The sequence below is a fragment of the Mustelus asterias genome, chromosome 4 (assembly GCF_964213995.1).
Source record: "Mustelus asterias chromosome 4, sMusAst1.hap1.1, whole genome shotgun sequence".
In the NCBI taxonomy this organism is placed as follows: domain Eukaryota; kingdom Metazoa; phylum Chordata; class Chondrichthyes; order Carcharhiniformes; family Triakidae; genus Mustelus; species Mustelus asterias.
In genome coordinates, this window is record NC_135804.1 from 84,417,282 (window position 1) to 84,435,256 (window position 17,975).

Sequence of the window (17,975 nt, forward strand, 5' to 3'; positions counted from 1 at the left end):
AATGACTTTGCTTCTTTTAGTGACTGGGGCATGGTGTACAAATGAGCCACATAGCGGAGCACAGTTTGGCTCCCACTTTGCAAATTGCAGTCGCCTTCAGAGTGCTATAGTTGGCCTCGAATTGGGGATAAAATAATTGGCCAAGCCTCCGACTGCTGACCGAGTGCATGTTGTAGGTGTCAAGCGAGATGAGGACAGGGTCAGGATCGGCTGTGATGACTCACATAGGCTGCACTAGGCTTGCATGTGAAACGTGGCCACTGATGAAAGGAGGGCAACGGACATCAAAGAACCATATTCGTTGCTGCCACAAGAAAATTAGAAAGTATGAGCATGAGTTTTTAAATCACTGATTCATTTTTTCACATACTCTAGTTATACTCCTTTCGCAAATGGACCAAATGATACTGCAGAAGAAATTTTATTACGAATAGGAAGTGGCAAATTCTCTCTGAGTGGAGGCAACTGGGATACGGTCTCAGATGCAGCTAAGGTAAGGTATACTGTGCCAGTACAATTATGGTAACATTAAAAAAAATTGCTTGCAAGTATAACATAACATTTTAAAAATATAGGTGAGAGAAAATTAATGGGTTAATTAACCACTGAAAAATTCATATTGCCAAAAACTACATTTCTCCTTCAGTGAATTGCATTGATATCCAAGTCTAGGCAAGGTGATCAGTAATCGTGTTAAAGCAGAAATAATTTTCATTTTTGCACCCAGTAGCACAATTTCACAGTCTTGAGGCTTGTACAGTTCAGTCCAACAGCAAAATTGCGCTTCAGGATTTGGAGTACTGCCTTGGCTCTGAATAATATTGTTTGATTACTGTGAAATAATTGGCAATTTTTTGGTGCTAACATAAGTCACTGAGACCCAGGTTAAAGCGGTGTTGAGTGGGCCAGTATATTCAGGCTAAAGGACTTTTTTCAATCTGGAGTTGTCAGACAGTGGATAAAGATCTCCCTGCTTACCCCTCAAATTCTCATGTTAACTTCCCAAGTGAAGACCTATTATATCAGGACTTTGTTCACATCACAACACTGTTCACATGAGCTCTGTTGTGAGTAGCTTGGCATTTAAAATTCAGTAGCATTCAGATACATTTTGGTAGCAAGAATGAGGTGAGATAAATTAAATGGTACAATTTCAAAAAGGGTGCAAGAGCACAGAAACTGGGGGAGTACACACACAAATCTTTGAAAGTGGCAGGACAAGTTTAGAAGGCCAGTGAAGAATTACACAAGATCCTTTGCTTTAAAATAGAAATACAGAATACAAAAACAAGGAAGTTGTACTTGCTTTTATGCAACACTGGTTAGGCCACAGCTGGAGTATTGCGTTCAGTTAAAGACATCACTAGGAAAGATGAGAAGGTCTGAGAGAGGGTGCAGAAGAGATTTACTGGAATGGTACTCATGATGAGAAGCTGCAGGCATATGGAGAAGTTGGGGTAGTTATCCTTGGGGCGGAGAGTAGATTTGATACAACTGCTTAAAATTATGCATTTTTTTGAGAGACTAAATAAGGAGAAACTGTCTCCAGTGATCAAAGAGTCAGTAACCAGAGGATGCAAATTTAAGATTGCTAAAAGAGCCAGAGGTGACATGAGGATTTTTAACGCAACTTAATCCTATAATTCTGTAGAGAGAAATTACTGGTAGATACTTCTAATGTTGGTCTGGATACAATGAATATGAAGAATAGTTTAGTAGTGGGTGCAAGCCACATGGGCAGTTGTTTAAATTTAACACATTCTGCTTGTGTCTCCTATATTACTCTCCTAGTTTTGTCAGAGAAAGACTCTTATGCACTCAGCTTGAACCAGATTTAAACTAATGCCCTGAGTTAAAAAGTAAATCTTTAACTCATCACAGTAGCCATGCCCAGAATTAATTTTCAATTATTCTTTAAATAGTTTACATCAATATCAGTGTATCCAGTTGTGCACTTAGCTTTGAAGAGTGATTTTAAATGCTTTCCTTCAATTCTGAAATCCAGGATTTATTGTCCAATATGCTTCATGTCGATCCCCATCAAAGATTCACAGCTGAGCAGGTGCTCAAGCATCCCTGGATTGCTTGTCGGGATCAGCTACCACATTTCCAACTAAACCGACAGGATGCACCTCATCTGGTAAAAGTAAGTATTATCACAGGTTTATTGACTCTTGGCCTGTTGTGTTTAAACTGGAGATGCCGGCGTTGGACCGGGGTAAGCACAGTAAGAAGTCTCACAACACCAGGTTAAAGTCCAACAGGTTTATTTGGTAGCAAATACCATAAGCTTTCGGAGCACAGCTCCTTCGTCAGTTGGAGTGGATATCTGTTCTCAAACAGTGCAAACAGACAGAGAAATCAAATTACAGAATACTGATTAGAATGCAAATCTCTACAGCCAGCCAGGTCTTAAAAGTACAGACAATGTGGGTGGAGGGAGCATTCAACACAGGTTAAAGAGATGTGTATTGTCTCCAGACAGAACAGCTAGTGAAATTCTGCAAGTCCAGCAGGCAAGCTGTGGGGGTTACTGATAATGTGACATAAATCCAACATCCCGGTTTAGGCCGTCCTCATGTGTGCGGAACTTGGCTATCAGTTTCTGCTCAGCGACTCTGCGCTGTCGTGTGTCGTGAAGGCCGCCTTGGAGAACGCTTACCTGAAGATCCAAGGCTGAATGCCCGTGACTGCTGAAGTGCTCCCCCACAGGAAGAGAACAGTCTTGCCTGGTGATTGTCGAGCGGTGTTCATTCATCCGTTGTCGTAGCGTCTGCATGGTTTCCCCAATGTACCATGCCTCGGGACATCCTTTCTTGCAGCGTATCAGGTAGACAACGTTGGCCGAGTTGCAAGAGTAGGTACCGTGTACCTGGTAGATGGTGTTCTCACGTGAGATGATGGCATCCGTGTCGATGATCCAGCACGTCTTGCAGAGGTTGCTGTGGCAAGGTTGTGTGGTGTCGTGGTCACTGTTCTCCTGAAGGCTGGGCAGTTTGCTGCGGACAATGGTCTGTTTGAGGTTGCGTGGTTGTTTGAAGGCAAGAAGTGGGGGTGTGGGGATGGCCTTGGCGAGATGTTCGTCTTCATCAATGACATGTTGAAGGCTCCAGAGGAGATGCTGTAGCTTCTCCGCTCCGGGGAAGTACTGGACGACGAAGGGTACTCTGTCCACCGTGTCCCGTGTTTGTCTTCTGAGGAGGTCGGTGCGGTTTTTCGCTGTGGCTCTGTCTGGAGACAATACACATCTCTTTAACCTGTGTTGAATGCTCCCTCCCCCCACATTGTCTGTACATTTAAGACCTGGCTGGCTGTAGAGATTTGCATTCTAATCAGTATTCTGTAATTTGATTTCTCTGTCTGTTTGCACTGTTTGAGAACAGATATCCACTCCATCTGACGAAGGAGCTGTGCTCCGAAAGCTTATGGTATTTGCTACCAAATAAACCTGTTGGACTTTAACCTGGTGTTGTGAGACTTCTTACTGTGTTTAAACTGGCCATGATACTTGCATAACCCATGTATGTTTTACACGAGAGTTCTAAAAGTGCTCTGAGCTGTTGTTTGCTGTCTTAGAAAATAGAGTACTAATAGAGTTTCCAAAGGTTGGATTGAATTAAATGTAATAGGAATTTGTTAAATTTGTTAATGACATTTTGTTGCTAATTATCAAAAACTGCATTTTGCAGTTGTTCTATCTTGTTCAAAAATATCAAAAGATGCATTAAATATGTCATTGTTCAGTTCAGCGGTGACATTGCATGCAATAATTACCAAAGTGGCTGACAGCAACAGCAAGTGGTCACTGTAAACTCACTTCTCCATGTGTTGATATGTTACATCAAGTGATCGTGGGCAGAAGTAGCCACATGGGCAGATGAGATGGAAGGACTGTAGGGCAGATGACTCGTGGTACTATACCCCATCACAGAGACAGCATATTTGGGAATTACTTGGGGGGGGGGGGGACACATACGACTTTCCCTAAAATAAGTTTGCAGCTTTTGTCTGCGATATGTTGCAGTAACATGTTTTCACTGTAATTATGGAAATAAGCATCAGCCAGAAATGTAATGTACTTCTGCTTTTACTTGTAAGCAATTAAACTGCCAATGATTAATGAATTGATGCATCGGAGTGAAGAGTCCTGTTTTTCAGTCCCAGTTTATTCTCAGAGAAATGTTGGTTTCCAAAATTGTGTAGGAAAAGAAACTATTTAATTTTGATGATCTGAAGTAAAGAACATGGTATTTCAGTGTTGTGTTTCCTAATAAAGATCTGTCCTTATTCTTAGGGTGCCATGGCTGCTACATATTCTGCCCTCAACCACAAGACCCTTCGTCCAGTGTTGGAGCCAGTTGCAGCTTCAAGTTTAGCCCAACGCAGAGTCATGAAAAAACTTACCTCAACAGACTTATGAAATATGTATAAACCAACAATATATGACTTTTTCAATTGACTTGAATGGCAGCAAGTTCCTGGCGGTTGCACTAACTTAAGAGTTTTTGCTTTTCCTTATTTTTTTACTTTTGAGTATTGGGAGATCAAGCTACCAAATCGAGACAAAGGATTAGGTTCACTGGAAGATGGAGTGATAAGGTTTTATCAGTTATAGAAAAGGTTACAGAGGCTTATTCATCTCACTAAATACAGACAGGTTTACATCATGAAAGTTGAATCTTATTGCAATTCTGAAAAGGGTGTACTAATTCTAATCAAGGTGGCAATGGGATCAGCAAAGTAAGGAGGATGGTCACTGATGGCCACATTCAGAGCTATTTTGCTTTTCTGTGATCTTGTTCTGAGGCATTGGTTAATTAGACTTTGTATATTATTTATTTACTTTCATTTTCAAGAAATACAGTACTTTTAGATAAAGTTTTATTTTGATGTCAATTTATATATTGTCATTAAAATGTCATATTGCACATCACTTCTGGATTGTATTAAGTTGTCTGACAGCCTTAATATTGCTCCTTAACAAATGTCCTTTATTTGGTTTTCCACTTTTTCTGAAATTGCTGGACAGCACTTGAATTTCTGCATTTTTGTAATGAGATAAATACTATCCAAAAGGTACATTTGACAATGTTTCACCTTTTGTAGTTGAGATATTACAGTGAAATCTAGAAAATGTTGACGTTTAGGGTAAGCGCATTAATCACACTAAGGTAGAAGATCCTGCGGTTCCTTCAAGTAATTTCTGAAGAGAGAAATGAAAACGTTAGTATTCTGCGGTGTTGATGTACTTCATCTTCATGTTCATCACAATAACATTTTGATTTCTTCAGTTTTCTGTGGTTTATGAAGTTGCAGATAGCTAACAGTGTCATCTGCATGGTGAGACTGAACCTGCAATACTGCTTGTCCCATATTCCAGTCGTGGTCGTATTTTCAAAATCAACCAACTTGTGTAATTGGACTGAATTAGAATATTGGCCCTCAGCAAATGGAAAACTACAATAAAGATAAGACATTTTAACAGTGCTTTCACTTTTATATTACATAATCTCTTCCAGCTCTAAGAGTTCTGCACAACTTCAGTGTTGGTCACAATCCTTGCTGTCACATCTGTGAAAGAAAGTCTTTGACGTATGCTGCCTGAATGGTACAATTCACAAAAGTGTCTCTTGTAATCCGATTACGTTTATGAATTTGCCGGAAAGCCAGGTGAATGAAATATCTCTGAGGGACATCATTGCAATTATTCATAATATGTCCATTTTCTTAAATTCACATGTCACACTGGTGAATTATGCAGAGTTATTTATGTAGAATTTGGCTCAGATTTTGTTGTGCTGGTAATAGCAAGGCTGTTGGCACTCATCATTATTACTGGGTAAAACTGACAGCAACATTAGGCATCCACATGTGTGCATTTAAACACAGAAATCCACCAGTTGCTATCGGTGACACTCTGCTCCTCCACAGGATGATGCTATTTTAGTCTTCGCAGATGGAACCCACACTGTGAATTTGGGCTGTTTTGGGAATTTGGGGGAAGAACCTGTTGGGCAGCAAGTTGTGGTGACCTGGAACTCGCTGCTTATAAACGTGGTGGATCTAGAGAATACTGGTAATTTCAGAAGTAAATTGAATGGACACTTCAGTGAAATTAACAACAGGGATAGAGTGGAGAATGGGACTAATTGGATTGCTCAGAGAGCTGATGTCAGCTTGATGGGCCAAATGGCCACCTCTTATGCTGTAATGACTTTGATTCTTATTATCCACTATTCTCGCACTAAAGACCAATGAATTAGCTTAAGCTTTTTCAATCAGAAGTAACTTTGCGTTTTTAACAGCGTAGAAAGTCATAATTACTGCTGAACAACTTCTCTGAAAAATGAATTTCACAAATGTGAAGTTTAATGCGCTTGGATGAAAATGAAAGTTGGATTTATCAAATAAAATGAGAGTAATTTTTTATATAGTTTTTGTATTTGGTCTTTTATGTCTTTCCCTTAATCTCGTGCGTATTTCCATCTTCACTTTGTATGCAATGATTTAAATGTGATTTAGAATTCTTTTTTTTTACTTCCTGCTTTGCCACCTGTGAGCGATCTTCAAGCTGACTGGCATCCTTTTGGTTGCTCTGCTTACAGGTGCCCCATTCTTCTATCGAGCTCAAATCAACTAAATGCCCGAAGAATAGAAATCTCTGCTGACAAACCCGCTAAAATTCTCTGGGCAGTTTCTTGATGTGAACTGGTGCAAGCCATTCCTTTGCTACTTGTGACAAATTTCTGGGCTATTACCAGTGATTGTGGACAGTATATTACAAGTCTTTTTTTCTGTAAATATATTTTAGCTTTATTGTAACAGTCATAGCTAAAATAGTGTCTCACAAGTGTTTGATTCTGGCCAACATTTTGGTCTTCCCCCAGGTTTTGATGTCGAAGTTTTTGAAACAAGAGTTTTGCAAGTAGGAGTTCCAACTTAGAGAACAACTTATCCTTAGACTAAAAAGAAGATGCAGTTCGAGCCTTTCTGGGAGCATTTGTAAGATCATCCATAGCTCAGATATTTAAAGGCAGCAAATTAACATTTCTCAGAACCTGTACAATTGGAATTTAACTGTCTTGAAATCACGTTTGGTTATCTTCAATGGTTGATATGACCGAGTCAGAAAAAGTGAGCCACTTCCTTTCTGTTCCACCCATTTGGTTGCAACAAAGATTTTAAAATTTATTTTCCTCATTAATGCTTTTTCCAATCCAAGTGTGCTTATTTGTTAATAAGAAACCAATCAAAGCAGGTTTTCTTGAGTCAAAGAAAGCGTAAATTTATTAGCTACTAAACTCGAGAAAAAAATAAAGACACACGCAACAGAAGTAAAAAAGTTACGAGTCCAATAAATAAATGAACATGCGACTGAAGTCATTTGCTTGTCTTTGAGGCATATATTGTTGAACATTGCGGCTGTTTAAGGTTAGTTGGTTTCCTGTAGAATTCTGAAATTGATTTATTTCAGGTCTGCACTTTGCTGAAGACACTTTTAGTTTCAGAGAGAGAGTTTGTTTCTGCTCTCTTCCAGCAGTGTTTTCAGATGATTGTGATTATTTTTTTCACTTCCTCCTGATTCTGCTTGGCAGTTTCTAAAACTCCTGTCTGTATAGTCTCAAGAAGAAATAAGATCAGGTTGTCTTACAGTCCTTGTTGCAGACCAAGTAATTCCACTTTTTGATCTGTTGATCTCTGTAACTTTTGATATATTTCAAGATAGAAATCAACAGAAGATGGGATTATTTTCTAATAATAATAACAGGGGGTTTTGAATGCCTGATGAGTATTTGGCTGGTTAGCTGTTCCCATAGAACTACAGCTGATCAAAGTCCATCACTTTGCATTTTTAATGCCTTCGTTTCAGGAGAGTCACTGTTTAAAGTGGGCTTTGACACCCCCCAGGTGTGAAATTCCATGCAACAGGTCTGCAGTGCAATTCGTAGAGAAATTTGCCAGAGAAGTGGTCAGCTTACAATATTTGACACCAGGTGGCTCGTGGCAGCCATTTTTGATCTGTGTCTTGTATTTTTTTTTAAACAGGTCTCTGTTAAACAGTTCCATATGTGTGTGGTTAGCTGGTGAAGTTGTAAGTAGATCTTACTCAGTCACAGCTTCTCGTTGTGATACCTACTCCTCATGAAGAATGAAATGAGATTCAATCGAATTTCATTACAAGAAGGGAAAAAAAGAAAAACGGAACACGTTCACTGCCATTCATTCTCTTAACCTTAGTCTAGATTAGCTCCTCAGTTCTAACTGAGGTCTCTAAGTTTTGGACAGGGCAGCTGCAGTCGTACTTGATTTCCTTCTAATGTAGGTAATTTTTGGGTGATGAAATTAGAGAAAAAAAACTCCCAAAGGAATAACCTTGCATGCTGAGTTTTGAAATTTTTCAATAAGGTTAACTGGTTGTGGTCAGTATAGATAATGATATCTGTATCCATTTCAGACATAGATCTCATCATGTTTGAGAGCCAGTAATAAACCTAGGGTTTCCTTTTCTATTGTCAAGCATTGTTTCTGATGTTTGTTTAGTTTTTTGGAGAAATACCTGATTGGTGTCTCTATTCCTGATTTGTTCCTCCTAGTGGAGGGCAGTCCCTACCCCGACGTCGCTTATCACTGGCTATGTTAATTGCTTCGTTGAAATGTGGAGTTATTAGCGCTGGTTCATTTATTAGAATGGCTTTCAGCTTTTCAAGACTGTCTGGAATTTCTTGGCCCATACTACTTATCCTTTATTCTGCAGTATGTCTGCCAGTAGGGCAGCTACAATCCTACAAACTTGCCATTACCTGGTTCATCAGTCTTTGAAGGGTGGCTTCAGTATTTCTGAGTCCAAATGGCATGACTCGACGCTGTCTGGAGTTAGAAAGGCAGAGATTTCCTTTCTGTGGGCGGTTGAACCTACCAGTATTCCTTGAGTAAATCTATCGAGGTAATGTAGATTACTCTTTTTATGCAGTCTTCCTGGTGGAGGGTGTCAGATAGAATTGACTCTTGTCATTGCATTAACTGTTCTGTAGTCAGTGAAGAGCCTTGTGGATTCATAATGGCTTGGGCGTGAGCACAACCGGGAAGCTCCAGCTACTGCTGTTAGGCTCTAATGGTTAGTTCTCCAGTGTGTCATTAATCTCCCAAACCTGAGTTTGCTTTCTTGGACCTAGATGATAGGGATGCTGCCTTATGTGAGGGGTGTCTCCCACATCTGCAGCATGAGGAGATAATGTGGTATGTTCATTCTATCAGGATGGTAGGGAGTGGGATAGCTTGATCTTGGTTTCAGATGAAGGTCGGCACAACATCGTGGGCCGAAGGGCCTGTTCTGTGCTGTAATGTTCTATGTTCTATGTTCTATGTTCTAGCCCAGCTTGTCTCTACATAGGTTTAAAATGCAGTGAACAGCCTTGTCAAGTCTGCTCACTGGTTTGTATTTAGGTGGATGAATAAGGAATCTAAGTCCACTAGTATTTCTGCATTGTTAGCCGGATAGTCGGGGATTCAATGTGGCCTCACCCATGCCTCCCCACAAATCATCCCCACTGTTACCTTATCCCCTAGGTCGGTAGCTAAGGGGCAGACTGTTAACTTGCTTGTCCTCTTGGCTGTGATATTGTTTCATCATGTTGACATGACGCAGCCTTTGCATTTTCCAGTGGTCTAGTGTGTCAGGTAGTTTATTTCCCTGAGCTTTTTTGCTACTCTGTACAGGTTTTTAGAGGTTCACCCATAATTGGTAGGAGCACTAGCACCTAGTCTTCTGGCCGAAAAGTTCGGACTCTAGCACACTTGTCCGACTGTTTTTTTCATAGCTATTTGGAAGATTTTTAAAGAGTTTTTGGGTCACACCACAGGCTCTTGTGAATTGCTCACTTAACGCTGCTACATGGTATAATAAGAAGATGCCCTTCTGCTCTAAAAACCTCATTGATTAGTTTCAGAGATCTCTTACTTGGTGTTCCTAAACTAATTCAAATGGAGAAAAACCAGAGGACTCACTGGGTGAGTGGCTGGTAGTGAACACATGAAAACCTAGTCCCTTATCCCAGTTATAGGGGTACTCCTGGCCATATACAAAGAACAAAGAACAATACAGCACAGGAATAGGCCCTTTGGCCCTCCAAGCCCGCGCCGCTCCCTGGTCCAAACTAGACCATTCTTTTGTATCCCTCCATTCCCACTCCATTCATATGGCTGTCTAGATAAGTCTTAAACGTTCCCAGTGTGCCCGCCTCCACCACCTTGCCTGGCAGCGCATTCCAGGCCCCCACCACCCTCTGTGTAAAATATGTCCTTCTGATATCTGTGTTAAACCTCCCCCCCTTCACCTTGAACCTATGACCCCTCGTGAACGTCACCACCGACCTGGGGAAAAGCTTCCCACCATTCACCCTATCTATGCCTTTCATAATTTTATACACCTCTATTAAGTCTCCCCTCATCCTTCGTCTTTCCAGGGAGAACAACCCCAGTTTACCCAATCTCTCCTCATAACTAAGCCCTTCCATACCAGGCAACATCCTGGTAAACCTCCTCTGTACTCTCTCCAAAGCCTCCACGTCCTTCTGGTAGTGTGGCGACCAGAACTGGACGCAGTATTCCAAATGCAGCCGAACCAACGTTCTATACATCTGCAACATCAGACCCCAACTTTTATACTCTATGCCCCGTCCTATAAAGGCAAGCATGCCATATGCCTTCTTCACCACCTTCTCCACCTGTGACGTCACTTTCAAGGATCTGTGGACTTGCACACCCAGGTCCCTCTGCGTATCTACACCCTTTATGGTTCTGCCATTTATCGTATAGCTCCTCCCTACATTATTTCTACCAAAATGCATCACTTCGCATTTATCAGGATTGAACTCCATCTGCCATTTCTTTGCCCAAATTTCCAGCCTATCTATATCCTTCTGTAGCTTCTGACAATGCTCCTCACTATCTGCAAGTCCTGCCAATTTTGTGTCGTCTGCAAACTTACTGATCACCCCAGTTACACCTCCTTCCAGATCATTTATATAAATCACAAACAGCAGAGGTCCCAATACAGAGCCCTGCGGAACACCACTAGTCACAGGCCTCCAGCTGGAAAAAGACCCTTCCACTACCACCCTCTGTCTTCTGTGACCAAGCCAGTTCTCCACCCATCTAGCCACCTCCCCCTTTATCCCATGAGATCCAACCTTTTTCATCAGCCTACCATGAGGGACTTTGTCAAACGCTTTACTAAAGTCCATATAGACGACATCCACGGCCCTTCCCTCGTCAACCATTTTGGTCACTTCTTCAAAAAACTCCACCAGGTTAGTGAGGCATGACCTCCCTCTCACAAAACCATGCTGACTATCGTTAATGAGTTTATTCCTTTCTAAATGTGCATACATCCTATCTCTAAGAATCTTCTCCAACAACTTCCCGACCACGGACGTCAAGCTCACCGGCCTATAATTACCCGGGTTATCCTTCCTACCCTTCTTAAATAACGGGACCACATTAGCTATCCTCCAATCCTCTGGGACCTCACCTGCGTCCAGTGACGAGACAAAGATTTGCGTCAGAGGCCCAGCGATTTCATCTCTCTTCTCCCTGAGCAGCTTTGGATAGATTCCATCAGGCCCTGGGGATTTGTCAGTCTTTATATTCTCTAACAAACCTAACACTTCCTCCTTTGTAATGGAGATTTTCTCCAACGGTTCAACACTCCCCTCCGAGACACTCCCAGTCAACACATCCCTCTCCTTTGTGAATACCGACGCAAAGTATTCATTTAGAATCTCCCCTACTTCTTTGGGCTCCAAGCATAATTCCCCACTTTTGTCCCTGAGAGGTCCGATTTTTTTCCCTGACAACCCTTTTGTTCCTAACGTATGAATAAAATGCCTTGGGATTCTCCTTGATCCTGTCTGCCAAGAACATTTCGTGACCCCTTTTTGCTCTTCTAATTCCTCGTTTGAGTTCTTTCCTACTTTCTTTGTACTCCTCCAGAACTCCCTCCGTTTTTGGCTGCCTGGACCTAACATACGCCTCTCTTTTCTTTTTGACCAGTCCCTCAATTTCCCTGGTTATCCACGGTTCTTGAATCCTACCCTTCCTATCCTTTTTTACAGGCACATGCCTGTCCTGTAGCCCTAACAACTGTTCCTTAAAAGACTCCCACATGCCAGATGTGGATTTACCCTCAAACAGCCTCTCCCAATCAAGAGCTGCCAATCTCTGCCTTCCCCCAATCCAACACCTTACCCTTGGGACACCACTCATCCTTTTCCATCACTATCCTAAAGCTAACAGAATTGTGGTCACTATTTGCCACATGTTCCCCTACCGAAACTTTGAAGACCTGACCGGGCTCATTCCCCAGTACGAGGTCCAGTATAGCCCCCTCTCTAGTCGGGCTATCTACATATTGTTCCAAAGAACCCTCCTGTACGCATTTTACAAATTCCTCCCCATTCCGAATCCCTGCTCTCAGCGATTTCCAGTCTATACCAGGGAAATTGAAGTCTCCCACTACAACAACCCTATTTTTCCTGCACCTATCCAGTATCTCCTGACATATCCGTTCTTCCACTTCCCTTGGGCTGTTGGGGGGCCTGTAGTATACCCCCAACATAGTGACTGCGCCCTTCCTGTTTCTAAGCTCCACCCAGAGTGACTCGTTACACGACCCCTCTAAATTGTCCTCCCTCTGCACCGCTGTAATATGCTCTCCAACTAATACTGCTACTCCCCCACCTCTTTTGGCCCCTCCTCTGTCTCGCCTAAAACACTTGTACCCCGGAATATTCAGCTGCCAGTCCTGTCCCTCTTTCAACCAAGTCTCTGTCACCACAACCACATCCAAATTCCTTGTGAGCATTAAGGCCCTAAGTTTGTCTGTCTTACCTGCTACGCTCCTTGCATTGAAGTATAAGCACTCCAGACCTCCAGGCCCAGTGAGGTCATCCTCGCCCAGAATGCTCTTCATCTTTGCCAGCCTTGTCCCAGCCCCAAGCTCGTCTCCAGCCTCTACACTTGTAGACCTAATATTTTGATCCCCTCCCCCCTACCATACTAGTTTAAACCCCCCCGAACTGCACTAGCAAAACTCCCAGCCAGGATATTCGTGCCCTTCCAACTTAGTTGTGACCCGTCCTTCTTGTACAGGTGCCATCCTCTCCTGAAAACTTCCCATTGATCTAGGAAAATGAAGCCCTCCCTCCTGGACCAGTCCTTTAGCCAAGCATTCAATTGTACTAACTCCCTATTCTTAGCCTCACTGGCACGAGGCATTGGGAGCAGCCCAGAGATGGCTACCCTGGAGGCCCTACTTTTTAGCCTATTTCCCAACTCCATGAATTGCTCTCGTAGGATCCCCCTGCTCTTCCTATCTACGTCATTTGCACCAATGTGTACAATGACATCCATTTCTTTATCTTCCCCTTTTAATATGCCTCCTATCCGCTCGGAGACATCCATGACCCCAGCACCAGGTAGGCAGACTACCATCCTGGAGTCCCGTTCGCACCCACAGAATCGCCTGTCTGTGCCTCTAACCGATGCATCCCCCACCACTATTGCTCTCCTAACCCCTCTCTTTCCTTTCCGGGCCACAGAGCCTGACTGTGTGCTAGTGACCTGGTCACTGTGGCTTTCCCCTGGAGAGTCATCCTCCTCCACACTATCCAAAACAATATACTTGTTTTGGAGTGGGACAACCACAGGTGACCCCTCCTCTAATTGCTCACTCCCCTCCCCTCTCACACCTGTCGCCGAGCCCTTCCTATTATGAGTGACAGCCACTGAAGTACTCTCTGGTACGTTACCCTTCTGACCTTTACTCCTCCTAACTGTGACCCACGTGTCTTCCTCCCGATGCCCTGGAGTAACTAGTTGCCTATAACTCATGTCAATTATTCTCTCATTCTCCCTGACTAGACCAAGGTCAGCAATCTGCAGCTCCAGTTCCATGACACGGTCCCTCAGGAGCTGCAGTTCCACGCACCTGGCACAAATGTGAACCTCTGGGAGGCTAGGTGTTTCCAGGAACTCCCACATCCCACACCGGAAGCACCGGTGCCCTGTACATTGTTTTTAGGATCTGGTGATATTGTTCTAGTGCCTCCTGCAACTGTGGGTGATGTGCTGAGGACTTCAGTTGGGTTATGCCCAGGTATCCATGACCTGGAATATTTTGGACATGGAATTTGATCCCTGATCTGACTAGATCTCTATAGGAAGTCTCACAACACCAGGTTAAAGTCCAACAGGTTTATTTGGTAGCAAATACCATACGCTTTCGGAGCGCTGCCCCTTCGTCAGATGGAGTGAAAATCTGTTCTCCAACAGTGCACAGAGACACAGAAATCAATTTACAGAATACTAATTAGAATGCAAATCTCTACAGCCAGCCAGGTCTTAAAGGTACAGATAATGTGGGTGGAGGGAACATTAAACACAGGTTAAAGAGATGTGTATTGTCTCCAGACAGAACAGCTAGTAAGATTCTCCACATCATAGATCTCTATAGGCAGTTGATATCTAGAATTGGGTTAGTTCCCCCATCGCTGTTTTGGCAGTTATGGTTCTTGAGGGAACAGCCTCTGGGAAGCGACAGCAATGTCCATGATGGTAATGGTAAGGATATACTGGTAGCTCATTTTTGTTTTGGGCAGGTGTCTCGCACATTCCACGAACACCATGCTGAATGGTTCCCCAAAAGCTGGCATAGGAATGACATGCAGGTTTTAATGCAGGCTGGGGTTTCCCCATAACCTGGCAGGTGTGGCACTTTCTGCAATACCTTGCTACATCCTTGTGGAGTTGTGGCCAGTAGAAATGTTGGTTGATGTGGGCTTGGGTTTGTCATGTGCCGACATGTTTAGTCCATGGGCTTTGTGTGCCAGCCGTAATATTTCCCTGAGATATCTTGGTGGATCGCTGTTCACTCCTCATTTTCAGGTCTGTGGGGGTCTCAACTTCCTCATTAGCAACTCATTTTAATCTGATAGCATTTAGAAATTGCCTGGGGAGCAAATTTCTTTGGGTCAGCTTCCTGGGTCTCAGTCAAGGAAGATTTATTTATTACCTCCTTTCGGTCTTCCGGATGTCTGAGAGAGGCTTCAGATAACCATACAACAGAGTCATCTGTCTCCAGCGCCTCTTCAGCCTGCACTGATGGAGCTTGTCTGGCCATAGACTGGGTTATCACACAGTCAGAGAAAATACCAGGCAATATGTCCTGAAAATATATTGTCTCCTGACCTCGCTTGGCTCCCCCTGAGAGCACTGGAGATGTTCTCACTTTTGACCCTGTCAGGTCATTGCCGAGGAGCAGGTTGACCCCATTTGTGGTCACCAGTCCTGAAACAAGGTTGCACTCCAGGTGCACCCAGTGCGAGGGAATGCCCTTACCAGTATCTTGGCACTTAGTGCACTCTCTGGTGGAAAGATCATGCCATTTCCCAGCAGTAGAGTTTAACTGGACCCTGTATCCCTCAGTATCACTATAGGCTTACTCACCTCACCCTGGGGAAATGTGGCTGCTCTTCTGATACAATATCCTTCTAATACTCAGGGATTTGTTTAAACTCACCGACATTCTCACTAGTGTGTCTACGGGGATTTGCTGCCACAGTCTGAGCTATAGCCTGATCTGCTATGCTCTCTAACTCACTCCCATGATCTGTGTGAGGTTATGTGCCCCAATAAATCCCAGTTTTTTTTTGTATTTGAAACTTTAATTGAAGAGATGTTGCTCTCTGTACCCTGCAGCAGTCCTACTCCTACCTTTCAGCAGTTAAAATGCACAAGCTTCCTGGCCACCCTTTCTGCCCTGAGGCGGGCTCTCTGTATTTCCAGCTGTCCCTTCTCCCTAAGGGTTTCCTTTGGGATGAGAATTTGTGGATCAGTTCGTTATCGTCAGTCATCTTTGTGCCTGCGTGGCCCCTGCTGCCCTATGTTGCTCAATGTGTGTTCTTATTGGGAAATGTACGGAATTTCTGAACTGCTCAAAGAGAATTATTTCATGAAGGTTTTGATCAGTGGCTTATGTTTTATGTGCCCATACCCACTGGTGGAAAGCAAGCTGCTTAAACCTCTCAAATTCTAGGTAGGTCTGGTCAGGCTGATTCCAGAACTTCTAAATGTACATGTCTGGCACCAACTGGTATGCATTTAAAATTTCCTTTTTTGCTGCCTCATATCTTGTGGCACTTTCTTCAGTTAAGAGAGAGAAAATCTCGTGAGTTCTTTCTTAAAGCTTACTTTGCAATAACAGGACCAGTGTTGAATTGGCCACGTTAAATGCTGTGCTAACCATTCAAAAGAGATGAAGAAGGTGTCCAGAGCTGCTTCGTCGAACTGAGGGATTAAATGGGTGAACGATTCCCTCAGTCTTAAGTCTGAGCTAGTGATGTCTTCAGAGAACATAGCCGGATCCTTGCATCTCAGCTCGAGTTATTTTAATTAAAAATCCCTTTGCCTTTTCTGGAATTCTCTCTCTTCCCTTTGTTCCCTATCCTGTCTTTCTCCTGTTTCCCCTTTCCTGAAATGCCAGTTTCAATTTCCGCTGCACCAATCTTAATTTCTCTGTTGCGAATGTACCTGTTTCCGTGTCAGCAAATACTACTTTGCGATGTTTGGCCACTCATTTTAAAATTTCTGATTTTATGGTTTTTGCGTGAAATTCTCATCCTAAATGCCTAGCTAGGGCTTTTAGCTCTCCGAGGGACAGAATTTTCAAATCCACCTAAGTAACTTTCCTCTCTTCTCGAAAAGTACTGACATAAAATGTGAACATTATTGCACTTCAGTATTACAGACTCAACCTCTTTTTGCAATTTTTAATTGTTTTCAAAGGGACAGTTTACTTTTTGTACTCTTATTCTTTTGTTAGTACGTGGGAGCAAATCTCGGAAACCAGTCCTAAATTTTGTTATGACTGGGCAAGGAGGAGTGGGTTGGCTCCCCCTTCTATTCAGCCCCCTTGGTTGATCCCAGCACAGGTTTTTAAAATGTATTTTCCCCTTAAAATGCCTTTTCCAATTCAAATGTATTTATTTGCTAATAAGGAGCCAATCAGATCAGGTTTCCTTAAGTCAAAGAAAGAGCAAATTTATTTGCTACTAAATCTGAGAAAAAAAGACATACAAATTAGATGTAATGAAGTTGGAGTCCAATAAAAAGTTAAAGGGATATACAATTAAGTCCTTTGCTTGACTTTGAGCTGTAGATTGTTGAACATTGCAGCTGTTTGAAGTTAGTTGGTTTCCTGTAGAATTCTGAAGTTGACTTGGTTCAGGTCTGCACTTTGAATATACAGTTTTAGCTTTGGAAAGAGAAATTTTTTCTGCTGTCTTGCGGCAGTGTTTTCAGATGACTGCGAATGTTTCTTTCTCACCCTGATCCTGGTTGGCAGAACCAGTTTTTAATACTCTTGTGGTCTACCCAAAAGGAATTCGATTAGCATGTCTTGCAGTCATCATTGTAGACCAAGTAATTCCATTTTTGATCTTTTTACCTCTGAAATCTTTGATACATTTTAAGATAGGAATCAACAGGAGATGGGGTTATTTTGTCCTCCAGAGGTGATTTTGAATGTCTGATGAGTATCTGACTAGTTAACAGTTCCCATTATCTTGATATAAATACAGCTGATCAAAGTCCATCACCTTGCACTTTTAATGCCTTCCTTTCAAGAGAGTCACTCTAATGAAGTGGATATCTACACCACCCAAATGTGAAATTCCATGCAACTGTAGTGCAATGCAATTCATGTAGAATTGTTTTGGAGAAATGGTCAACTTGCAGTATCAGACGTTAGATGACTCATAGCAGCCATTTTTTTTATGTGTGTCTTTTAAAAAAAAATAGGTCCTTAAACAGTTTCATGTGTGTGGTTAGCTGGTAAAGTTGTAAATCTCTGTCACAGCTTCTCATCGTCATGCCATGGTGTTCAACTCCTGATTGCACATGAAGACCATGTCAAAGAT

At 42.6% G+C, this 17,975-nt stretch overlaps 1 protein-coding gene across 4 annotated transcripts in view; it reads left to right on the forward strand.

Annotated features, from left to right (window-relative positions):
• Nucleotides 1-4,933, forward strand: part of LOC144492822 (ribosomal protein S6 kinase alpha-6) — a 138,155-nt gene extending 133,222 nt beyond the window's left edge. For all 4 annotated transcript variants that reach the window (XM_078211312.1, XM_078211314.1, XM_078211313.1 and 1 more), the window contains 3 exons: nucleotides 376-493; nucleotides 2,006-2,146; nucleotides 4,295-4,933. In XM_078211312.1, coding sequence (XP_078067438.1) covers nucleotides 376-493; nucleotides 2,006-2,146; nucleotides 4,295-4,420 — 385 coding nt within the window. In that variant the 3' untranslated portion in view covers nucleotides 4,421-4,933. The remainder of the gene's footprint in view (nucleotides 1-375; nucleotides 494-2,005; nucleotides 2,147-4,294) is intronic.
• Nucleotides 4,934-17,975: the final 13,042 nt, after the last annotated feature.